This window comes from Macrobrachium rosenbergii, chromosome 47 (assembly GCF_040412425.1).
Source record: "Macrobrachium rosenbergii isolate ZJJX-2024 chromosome 47, ASM4041242v1, whole genome shotgun sequence".
Classification (NCBI taxonomy): Eukaryota; Metazoa; Arthropoda; class Malacostraca; order Decapoda; family Palaemonidae; genus Macrobrachium; species Macrobrachium rosenbergii.
This window is the reverse complement of record NC_089787.1, coordinates 23,608,167-23,620,940: the sequence shown is the minus strand read 5'-3', so window position 1 is coordinate 23,620,940 and position 12,774 is coordinate 23,608,167. Positions and strand designations below refer to the sequence as shown.

Here is a 12,774-nt window from a genome sequence, read left to right as displayed (position 1 = left end):
GGCCAAGGAAGGGTAGATAGAACGAGAGAGGGAGAGAGAGAGAGAGAAAGAGAAAGGGGGGAGAGACAGAAAATAGACTCCGCCCACATTGCAATATTGCCAACACTTAAGAACGAGGAATCCTTTCTCGACCTTCCGGCGAATATGGATTAAAATTAATATGTAGCCGTCTGAGATGGTACCTCGAAAGAAATAATCTTATATTAATTCTCCCATAAGTCTTATCTAAGCTCAAACGGCTTCTCATATATAGGAAGGCACTTAAGAATCAAGTATTTCATCTTTTTATGCATAAGTTTTTCTAAGTTGATTTATGGCAACGCCGTCGACGACGAGCAAAGAAAGTGACATATGGCACCTCCGCCGGCTGGTGGGTGACTGATTGCCAACTTTCAACGGAACCTCGGGTCACATTCGGGCGCGCGAGCGCGCTCTAGATTCAGAAAATCCCCCTCTAAGAAAAATAATCCACGTCCCTTCATTTCCCCTGTTTGTTATTTCTCCCTCTTCTCCTGTTTGGTTTCTCGGATGCATTTTTATCTTTTCTTTCTTGTTGTTGCTTGTGGTATTTTGTATTTTATGTTGTATGCTAATTATGATAAGTATATCAAATGCTATTTGCGTACAGAGAAATTTCGCTTAATGACCTGTCAAGGTAAGGACTACATGATTATAAAGTACTTTCATTTGGGTCTCTTTAATTAAGAGGTTTTATTTATCATAACTGAGTCTAACACTCACACTAATATATATATATATATATATATATATATATATATATATATATATATATATATATATATATATATATATATATATATTATATATTATATATATATATATATACATATATATACATATATTATATATATATTATATATTATATATATTATATGTGTATGTAATGTTTGTTTGTTTGTTTGTTTCACTTACGCAATCAACAGCTGTCGAACCAGTAAAAAACAGTTTATACCGTCAGTTTCACCCAAATCTGCTGGTATCGGTCGTTTAAATTCTCTCCAAATAGTGCCAAAGTTTTCTTTGAATTTCTTTCAATACCGATTTAGAACCTGTTTCTTTTTTGAAGCCAAATAAGTTTTTATGTGTGGGAAATTATAATTGTTTTGGTTTTCGTTATTGTAGTGTGAAAAATTTTTCAGTTTTCCATATTTCAAAGTGAAATAGATAGATAGACAGATAGACAGAGATACAATGAAAAGATTATGCACATTTTCAGTGTATGAACATATACCTCATTAAAGGGAAAGATATGTGTGGATGAGAGAGAGAGAGAGAGAGAGAGAGAGAGAGAGAGAGAGAGAGAGAGAGAGAGAGAGAGAGAGAGAGAGTCTCAGTTAAACAAACTTTCAAAACTTAGATGCCAAGCTCTTCATAAAGAGAGAGAGAGAGAGAGAGAGAGAGAGAGAATGTCTGAATTAAACAAACTTTGGAAATGGTAAGATGTCAAGCTTTTCATAAAGGCCTCTGTATGTGTGTGTGTGTGTATGAGAGAGAGAGAGAGAGAGAGAGAGAGAGAGAGAGAGAGAGAGAGAGAGAGAGAGAGAGAATTGGTTGGTAAGCCCATTTCTGGCAAGTCGATCATTGGGAAGTGAGAGAGAGAGAGAGAGAGAGAGAGAAAATGTCTGAATTAACAAAACTTTGGAAATAGTATGATATCACGCTTTTCATAAATGCTTGTGTGTGTGTGTATGTATGTGTGTGAGAGAGAGAGAGAGAGAGAGAGAGAGAGAGAGAGAGAGAGAGAGAGAGAGAGAGAGAGAGAGAGAACCAATTTAGAACACATCTGGCTCATCACCAGAAGTGATAGCGCCCAAGAACTCACCCCCTCTGGCTTCGGAATTATCTTCCGCCCCTAAACAGCAGATCCCGGACGAGTTTTGAAGAAGGATAGTTCTAATCTTCAGCTAAAACCTAAGAGAGAGAGAGAGAGAGAGAGAGAGAGAGAGAGAGAGAGAGAGAGAGAGAGAGAGAGAGAGAGAGAGAGAGAGTTAAAGGGCCACGATAAAATTCTGAATTAGTATATACCAACTTTTTCAAGAAACGAGAGAGAGAGAGAGAGAGAGAGAGCAAACAAACACCTTTTTCTAAGAGAAGAGAGAGAGAGAGAGAGAGAGAGAGAGAGAGAGAGAGTGATTTTCATGCTTTGCTATGCTTTCCATGCTTTGAGAAGTAAGGCGTTTGTTTGCTCTCTCTCTCTCTCTCTCTCTCTCTCTCTCTCTCTCTCTCTCTCTCTCTCCCTTCCTTCCTAATTGCCTCGACTTGCCAGCAATGGTCTTACCAACCAATCTCTCTCTCTCTCTCTCTCTCGATATCCACGCACTTCTCCCCCATTCATTTATTTTAACCAATGATAAAGGGACCGTCTCTTGTGGGAGCCCTTAAAAGAAAGGAACCATTAAAACCGACTGAGATGAATAATTACATCTCTCTCTCTCTCTCTCACTGTTCCTGCTGTTGACGACAGATGCCCTAAAATGGATGCCTGCAGTATCTGCAAAAATACAAAACCGAGAAAAATGGTAGATACTGCAGTTTTCCCCTTGCCTTACTGCTGATTTTGCAGACACTGCAAATGGGACCCCCCCTAAATAAAGCATTGAAGAATCATTCTGAAACCGCAGTAACCTGTGTATTAGTGTTTCACGAGCCCAGTAGGTGGCATATCTCAATTTCGGTAATTTTGCAGACACTGCAGTTTTCCATTTTAGGGCAGGACGGATGCCGCGGTTCGAATCTTCTGATGGGGTAGGTCGGTCTATTTTCTCTTGAATTTTCAATGATTTAACTGATTACTTGGAGAGGAACGCTTCCGTGAAATGTGTTTTTTCTACTTCCTTACTTGATATTCTCTAGTATTTTCACTTATTTTACTGATTCATTTGAGAGAACGCATTATTTTACTTATTTCAAAGAGTGAGTTGAGAGAAAACTTCCTTATAATGTATTTTTTTTTACTTGCTGTTCTCTGTTATTTTAATAGTTTTTTACTAATCAATTTGAGAGAAAACTTTCAGAAAGATGTATTTTTTTTTTTTTTTACTTCTCTACCTTCTTAAGATATATATGTCTGAGAAATTTATTTTACCTCTTCGTAAGCTTTAATGGTCAGGATTATATATATATATATATATATATATATATATATATATATATATATATTATATATATACATATGTATGTATTTATATATATACATATATATAATTGCTTTTTAAAGCCATGATCTTGACTAGGAAGGATTCTCCTTCTTGGCAACATAAGTAGAAAGGGAACTGCCCATTTTTTAATTAAAAGTCTTGATAAAGCATTGCATACTTTTTGTTTTGGTACACATAGCGAATTCGTCTACATAAGCAGGTATGTAAGTTCCCGCCAATTAATAACTTTATTTTATCTTTTCCCGCGTTTTATTCTTGATTCTTGGATCACTGTTTTCACTCCTGAGAGTAACTTAGTACGACAATAAAAAGAAATATCTAATTCAGTCCTTAAATATACCAAAAAAATCATCTTTGGCTTAATCGTTACACAGTTTATCGTGAGAATTTACATCAATAAAAACGTCACCAGATCGCGTCCAAGATCCTATCTTAACAAACCGAAAGTTCCGTAACAAACTCCATTAAACCAAGGAGAAGGACCCCGCCCCCCCAACTAACTGGCAACAGTTGCTAAGGTCGTAAGGATAGAGTCCTGTATAGGACTTTCTTTCGAAAAAGTTCCCGGTCTCCCGGGAGATTTTGACACTTGAAGTCAGGTAAACTTCGTCGAGCGGTTTCTGGTATATCTTTTGCGGGGAGTTGCCAGTTCTCGCTATTTGTTAAGTCTTCGAATGTATTCCTATTATTGTCAGCGCGGTGTTTATGGATTTATTTCTCTAATTTCTTGGAGGATATATTTTATTATTATTATTATTATTATTATTATTATTATTATTTATTATTATTCTACCAATGCATTGAAATGATTTGTTTTTATTTACCGTATGTGAATTAGGAACGCCGTGATCAACAGAGAATATTAGATGTGACCTTCATAGTAATAGGTAAATATTTTGTTCTCTCTCTCTCTCTCTCTCTCTCTCTCTCTCTCTCTCTCTCTCTCTCTCTCTCTCTTATGTGAGTTTCAGGGCAATTAATAGATCATTATACAAATATCCTATTTGTTGGTAACATAAGTTTCAGTATGTGAGTTTAATAGATCATTATTCAAATATCCTATTTGTTGTTAACATAACTCTCTATCTCTCTTTCTCTCTCAATTATATACAGTTATATACATACATACATACATATATACATATATATATATATATATATATATATATATATATATATATATATATATATATATATATATATATATATATATATATATATATATATATATATATTACCTCTCTCTCTCTTTTTCTCTCTCTCTCCAGTTATAAAATAAATAAACACACATACATATTTCTATAATGGCTTTTAGAATGGAACTGAGGCAAATTATCAATGAAAAACTAACAGGAGACTCAAATTCTAATAGAAAATTGGCAACAGAGCAAATTTCCCGATGGAAAAGTGGCATCGGAGTAAAAATCCGTGTGAAAAGGTGGCAACAGACGCAAATAACGAACGACAAAATAACGACAGATTCAAATGTATAATGTCAAAGCGACAAAAAACGACAAAACCCCATTAAAAATGACAACAAAACCACATTCTAATGGAAAAAATTATCAAAATAATCAACTTTCGCTTAACCTCCGGACGTTCGCTGCTACCGTCTTGCGCAAGCGCGTGATTGGCCAACGCCAGCCAATCAGACGTCGGCCAAATCATCCCGAGTATAAACAACTCGGCAGATGGGCCAATGCTTTTCGCTGACGTCACATCCTGCCTGCTTGCTTGCTTGCTCGCTCGCTTGCTTTCTTATGCTCTCTTTCGACTGTTTAGAAGCTCAGAGAGCGAGACAGGTGGAAAGATAAGTTGAATTTATTGGGTATTATGTTAATTTAATATTATGTTAATTTGATTTTAAAGGTCGGGGGATTCGCGTTTGCAAGCTGACAGGAATTTTGCAATATGCTTTAAAACGACCGAAAATCACGGGTCAGATTCTACTTTACGATATCAAACATCTCCTTTTATTTACTCTGCTAGAAAAAACCACGCGATACTTGAAAAGAATAAATAAATAAAAGCGTTTTCATGATGGCAAAAACGTTGTTTTGGTCGGATGTACTGGAAACAAAAAACACGAGTAACAAAATAACAAACAGCGTTTGTAAAATATATGTCTGATAATCTAACGCTTTTTATATATATATATAAGATATATATATATATATATATATATATATATATATATATATATATATATATATATATATATATATACATATACATATACGTGATTTTACAGAAATAAGTAAACAGGTAAAGACAGAAATTGGTTTCTTTGCTAACTAACGTAACACCGAGACACACAAAACGAGAAGGGAAAGGAAAATGAAGAAAATATTAAGAACAAATGAAATGAGAAAGTCAAAATAGAAAAAGAAAAGAGATGGGACAGGAAAGCCGTAAAGGAACGGGGCACTGGGAGGGTATTGGGCGTGTTAAGGAGAGGGTGTACTTTAGCCATTTCACCCTGCGGAAGGTGGCGATCAGAAGGCCTTGCATGTGTGCGGCATATGGAGAGAGAGAGAGAGGTATTTTAAAAATAGAAATGCCGGGATGGTTGATTCCGCTCTAGCTATTTGAATGTATGAAAGGTTCCACCCCCCCCCCATTCCACCCATTCTTTCTTGTCTAAGACCCATTATTCCTCATTTGAAAATCAATTCCCCTTTTTCCCCTTAGATTTACTCAGACTTCCTTTAGAATTCTCTTGGAATCCCCTTAGAATTCCCCTTAGAATTTTCTTGGAATTCCCTTAGAATCCCCCCTTAGAATTCTCTTGCAATTTCCTTTAAATTTCCCCTTAAATTCCCTTTAGATTCCCCTTGAATTTTCTTTGAATTCCCTAAGAATGTGGATTTTACATAGAATTACCTTAGAATTTGCCTGGAATACCCTTAGAATTCATTTAGAATTCTCTTGAATCCCCTTCAGAATTCCCTTGAACCCTCTTCAGAATTCCCTTGAATTTTCCTTCAGAATTCCCTTGGATTTTCCTTCAGAATTCCCTTGGATTTCCCATTCAAAATTCCCTTGGGTTTTCCTTGGATTCCCATTCAGAATTCTCTTGGATTCCCATTCAGAATTCCCTTGGATTCCCCATTCAGAATTCCCTTGGATTCCCATTCAGAATTCCCTTGGATTCCCATTCAGAATTCCCTTGGATTCCCATTCAGAATTCCCTTTCATGTTTTGTCTAACTGTGAATGGGGAACAAAAGCAATTTTTTATGTCATTTTCATCGCAAAAACAAAAGTCAATCATCTTATGCCGAAGTTATAACAACTTATAATGGTATTAAGTTTGCATAAAAGACAATGCATTCATTCTTATGAAATTTATATGCAATATTGAATGTCTTAGTATAAAAATAATCGTTCATAAACCTTTGCAATTTATGCAGGCTTTCAATAAAAGGCGTCTATTGGTAAGCATAGGAAAGCTGGAATACTTAAGTCAACAAAAAACCTGATATTGTATTTCCTGTCATAAGAAAACTTCATGAGCTACTAAAGTAAGATGGAATATTCTTAAGAACAAAGCCGCTGTATAATCACGAAGCTTAATTATTAATGAATATAAAAACAGGAGCTTTCGACCTTTACTAAATTCCTCATCAGCTGTACAATGAAGAAGACTTTGTCGAAGATCATAGCTCCTGTTTTTACATTTATTTACTTAAACTTTGTTTTCATACAGTGGCATTTTTCTTAAGAGTCAGAGACAAACAAGAAGAATGTGTGTTTATTGCTGGAAGGTGGAACAAAGAATGTGTTTTTATTGCTGGAAGGTAGAACAAAGAATGTGTTTTTATTGCTGGGAGGTGGAACAAAGAATGTGTTTTAACTCGAATGACGATCCTCAATAAAGAAGTGCTTTTATTTATGGAGTTTGGAAAAAGAACGTGTAACAAAGAATGTGCTTTTATTGCCGAAATGATTGAAATGATCTATCTTAGTCAAAATGAATGACACCTCCTGACAGACTATTTATAAGGACGGAAATGACGCCAGAAAAATGAAATGAAAATGACGCACCTCCTGACATAAACAGGAGAAATGAAGAAATTAGAAAATGACAACAATGAAAACAGGGGTTTGGACGTCACAGGTGCAGGAAAAACAACGACTGAGATAGTTTTTTTTCCCTTTTGTTTTTGCAAAGGGGGTTTGTAGTGCACCTGTTTTTTTGGGGCAGGTGTCGAAAACCACCTGTTACTTCCGGTTCGTGTTTGTATGAATTGTGAGCTAAATTTTTTTGATACTTATTTTCTGCAACGAGCACCGTAACCATTTTTTTTTTTTCAGAATTATTCGCATTTATGAATTAGAAGAGAAAGGATAAGAGGCAATTAAAAATGACAGAGGAAGAGACAAACAATAAAAAAGACTAAGATATATTAGAGATAAAGAAAGGATTTTATATCCGAAAATAACACAAATTTGCGAATGGAAAAGATGACAAAAAAAAATGGTAAGAACGAGAAAAAAATGAAAAAGAACAGAACACTAGGAAAAAAACTAGATTTAAAAAAAAAAAAAGTATTTAGTTTCTGCAGAACGTACTTTGGAAAAATAAAACGGACGTTAAAAGCAAAGGTTAAGACCAAAAAAGTTATACTATATAATAGACAAAAAATGTTAAAAAATTTAAATAAGCAAAGTTCCAAACTCCTTGAATTCTTTAGCAAGCAGCGGAACCAGAAGCGTATACCAACATTACCCCCTTCTTTCTTTCTTTCGTCTGAAAAGCCGAGAATCCTGAAGTACTTTGGCATTTGGGGGAAGCACCACTTATCAAACCTCACTCTTTTCGAGGGGGCGTTGGGGTTAGGAGGGCTAAAAAAAAAGTGGGGGGGTGGGGTGCTCCGTCCGCCGTGAGGTTTTGAAGCACCCTCAACAGCTCTTAGGAAAAGGCGTTAGAATGATCTCTCCCGAGAATCCCCCAAATTTAACCTCGGAGAAAAATACGGTCCTTTCTGGAAGGTAGGAGGGCCATGTTTGTAAACACCCACTTGCGTTATCTTCCCCCTCCCCTATCCTAGGTAATCAAACCGCCCCCCCCCCGCCCCCTACATCCTCCACCCTACCCTACTTCCCTACCCTCACAATCAACACACTATTCGACCTACCTCACGTTCGCTTCAATTCATTTGCCAGCGCATAGCGTCATACTTTTGTTTTGCAGTGCCTTGGACGTCTGACTGGATAAGTATTGAAGAAAACTTGAAAAGGGATGAATAATTAAGATGTGATTCCTTATTCGCTCTTTCCTCCGGTAAAGAGTTGTTGAAAGTGTAAAGTGACATGAAATTATCACATTCACTCACAGATATGAGAACCTGGAATTAATGCACTCTCTTAGTACAAAACCCTTGTGTATTCGCAGAGACTTACTTTTTATCTAGACATTGAATCAGTCTATACTTCTTGTTTTTTCTCTTCAGGCAAGCTTCTCAGGAATAGGGAAAAATGATTCACGTGTCTTTCCATTTGCTTATTCCAGAGTCGACGGACCGTTTCCTCGCCCATCGGAGGCGTCATCAGGACTAAATTACCAATTGACTTACAAGTTTTTTAGTTTTCTGTAAAAGAAAACTATTGTGCCGTCTTTGTCTGTTCGTTCGCACTTTTTTCTCTCTGCACTTTTTAATCTGTCCCCACTTTTTCTGTCCGCCCTCACATCTTAAAAATACTGAGGCTAGAGGGCTGAAAATTGATATGTTGATCATCCACCCTCCAATCATCAAACAGACCAAATTGCAGCCCTCTAACCTCAGTAGTTCTTATTTCATTTATGGTTAAAGTTATCCATAATCGTGTTTTTGGCAACGATATAGGCTAGGCCACCACCGGGCCGTGGTTGAAAGTTTCATGGGTAGTGGCTCATACAGCATTATATCGAGACCACCGAAAGATAGATCTATTTTCGGTGGCCTTGATTATACACCGTACAGAAAACTTGATTGCGCCTAAGAAACTTCGGCGCATTTTTTCACTTGTCATTATTACATGCTTTAGTACATTGTGTGCTTTGGTTTCTTTTAAACGCCTGAACATCTTCATTAAAAATTAGATTAAGGTTCCCGAACTTTTTACGACCATCGTACACCCAAAGTAAACATTCATTCTTCAGAAACCTATTCTAACTATTCGGTTTTGAGAATAGTGGTCATATTAATATATGACAAATTAATATGTCACTAGAATCCATAAAATTACTAAAATTTGCTTTTTTTTAAACTTACTTTTATCGTTATTAGGAATAATGAGTTTGAAAGATGTCTAACAAGGCCCTGTTATGTGATTGACCTCAGTCAGTACACTGCCATAGAGTGACCTTTCCTGACCTTGGATTATCTTGTTGATCCTGTTTTAAATGAGTATTTTATATATGAGGTTTCGAAAGCCATAGCTTTGACCCAGTATAATCAAAGATCTGTCCTAGCCTACCTTTGATGTAGGAAATACATTTTTATACCCGTCAATACACTGCTGTATAGTGACCTATCTTGACCCCGAATTATCTTGTTGACCCTGTTTTAAATCAGTATTTTTTGACCCAGTATAATGAAAGATCTGTCCTATCTACCTTTGATATAGAAAATAGAAAGAAATACATTGTTTTTATAAAGAAAGGAAAACTGAGGATTTTTTTTAAACTTACCGCAAACTGGATAGAGAACCAGGAGTGACCCTGACAGCAAGATGGCAGCCACGAAGACTGACCTGACCAACCCAACAGCCATTTTGGTTTTTACGGGTTGGCGGAGGTCAAGGTTCCCTCCTTACACCTGGAAAGAAAGGAGAAAAAAAGAACGTTAGTATGATTATTTTGACCAGTCAGGATTAAGATCGACAGTGCGTTTGACCAATAAGAGGACAGGATTCCTAATTTTGGCCACGCCCACTTTCAATTTAAACCAATTGGTTTTTCTTTTGGTTTATTTTCAGTATTGCTGTGGCCAATCAGGACTAAGGTCGGCAGAGTGTTTGACCAATAAGAGGACAGGATTCCTAATTGTGGCCACGCCCACTTTCAAGTTTAAACCAATCCGGAACAAGATACAATCATCAATTATATTGGCTGCTGATATTTACCGTCTGCTAAAAAAAACAGACTTTGTAGATAACTTTATTTAGAAGTCTGTGTTGTATCATCTATTTTCCATCTACACAAGCTTTGGAATTCTTGTCCATATCCTATCCAAGGTGGCGGTTTTGCCTCATTTCGTTGTGTTTTTATTTTTCTCAAGGCTTTGAAATTGCCCATCTCATCCAAATAAAGAATGTAAGTCATTAGTTCAGGTTAGGTTAAGTTGAACGGAGCTAGATTGATGCAATTGATCTGTGTTAAATTTGTATGAGTTAGATTGATAAAGTTACTTTTGAGTTGAATTTGTATGAGTTCGATTGATAAAGTTACTTTTAAGTTAAATTTGAATGAGTTAGATTGATAAAGTTACTTTTAAGTTAAATTTACATGAGTTAATTGATAAAGTTACTTTTTAGTTAAATTTGTATGAGTTAGATTGATAAAGTTATTTCTGAGTTAAATTTATATGAGTTAGATTGATAAAGTTACTTTTGAGTTAAATTTGTATGAGTTAGATTGATAAAGTTACTTTTGAGTTAAATTTGTATGAGTTAGATTGACACAGTTATCTTGAATTAGATTTACATATTACATTTTTTCACCACTGATTCAAACAAATCGCCAATCACCAAAATAATTTTCACCACTGATTCAAAACAAATCCCCAATCACCAAAATAAATTAAACCGATTAAAACAAATCAGCCAATACTAAAAGATGAAGTAATTTCCTTAAAAGAAAAACATCAAAAAAAAAAATAAAAAACAAACGAAAGCACAAACAAAAAGCAATGTCTCAGTAACATATCTTTACTTTTGTTTTTGTTTGTGTTATTTTTTACCACCAACGAGCACCTACACTCAGGTGACCTTCAACTTGAAGTGGTAATTATTATTACTCCTTAAAGCTACTCTCTCCTGTCTCCCTTTCTCCTTTAATTCTTCTTCCCTTTATTCTTTTCTTCTTTAAAAGAAAAAAAACCTTCTAGTGACTTTTTTTATCGTCTCATTTTTCGTCTCATAAGAGTAGGGGGTACTTTTCACTCCTTTGACATTCTCGGACGTAATAAAGGCGCTATCATGCTGTACACGACGAGATACCTTGGCGACAAAAGGTGGCGGTTGTGACAAGACTGGGGAGTCGTTTCTCTCTCTCTCTCTCTCTCTCTCTCTCGTTCTTGACCTCTTTCCTTCGTATTTTATGTAATTTCTGCATTGTTGAGCTTTTGTCACGTTTACTCTCTCTCTCTCTCTCTCTCTCTTTTTCTCATTCTTCTCTCTCTCTTTTATTCTGTTTTTTCTATCTTGCTTTCTTTTATTCGTATCCTGTGTATAGACAATTTAATTTATCTTTTGTTATTGTTTTATTGCAAGCAGTTGCTACCTATCCTGTATGGAAAATCTTTTAACCTTTCCAGAAGCCATAAACGCGGCCAATTATTCCAGAATACTGGAAACCCGGAACAGTTTCACGTTCCACGCTTCTTCGTACTGCAGTCCAGATGACGGAACCCCTAAAACTGAGTATATTAACATTTTCCAAACCCTGCAAGCCAAAACGCCGTCCATTATTCCAGAATACTGGAAACCTGGAACATAACCATTTCACATTCTACGCTCCTTTCATACTATGTTCTAAATGACGGAACCCCTAAAACTGTGTATATTAATATTTTCCGAAACCTGGAAACCAAAACGCCGTCCATTATTCCAGAATACTGGAAACCTGGAACATAACCATTTCACATTCTACGCTCCTTTCATACTATGTTCTAAACGACGGAACCCCTAAAACTGTGTAAATTTACATTTTCCGAAATCTGGAAACCAAAACGCAGTCATTATTCCAAAATACTGGAAACCTGGAACAATTTCACGTTCCATGTTCCTTCGTCCTATGATCTAGATGACGAAACCCCCCAGAACTGTATATATCAACATTTTCCCAGACCTGGAAACCAACACATCACCCTTTATTCCAGAATACTGGAACCCTGGAACCGATTCACGTTCCACGCTCCTGGAAAAGAGGAAAGTCACCTCTTCCACGAAGCGAGGGCGAAGTTAAGCAGCTCAAACATCAACTTGTCTTTTTAAAGGGAGTGTGTCTTTGGTGCGTTCTCCCCTGCAATATGGGACCTGGAACTGGATTCAAATGGGGAGCGTCCTCTTTGTGGTGACCCGAGATGACCTAAGAGGAAACTTAGGTACTTTTTAGTTTTCTGTAAAAGAAAACTATTGTGCTGGCTTTGTCTGTCCGTCCGCACTTTTTTCTGTCCGCATTTTCTTCTGTCCGCCCTCAGATCTTAAAAACTATAGAGGCTAGAGGGCTGCAAATTGGTGCGTTGATCATCCACCCTCCAATCATCAAACATACCAAATGGCAGCCCTCTAGCCTCATTAGTTTTTATTTTGTTTAAGGTTAAAGTTAGCTATAATCGTGCTTCTGGCAACGATATAGGGATAGGCCACTACCGGGCAATGGTTAAAGT

At 36.4% G+C, this 12,774-nt stretch overlaps 2 protein-coding genes across 2 annotated transcripts in view; one reads left to right on the top strand and one right to left on the bottom strand.

Annotated features, from left to right (window-relative positions):
- The window catches only part of Hacl (2-hydroxyacyl-CoA lyase), a 145,541-nt gene that overhangs the window by 96,665 nt on the left and 36,102 nt on the right, over positions 1 to 12,774 (top strand). The gene's annotated exons all lie outside the window — the stretch shown is intronic.
- LOC136830656 (titin-like) overlaps positions 1 to 12,774 on the bottom strand; it is an 82,262-nt gene that overhangs the window by 49,670 nt on the left and 19,818 nt on the right. The window contains 1 exon segment of the mRNA XM_067090261.1: positions 9,855 to 9,981. Within this exon segment, the coding sequence (XP_066946362.1) occupies positions 9,855 to 9,936 (82 nt within the window). The 5' untranslated portion in view covers positions 9,937 to 9,981.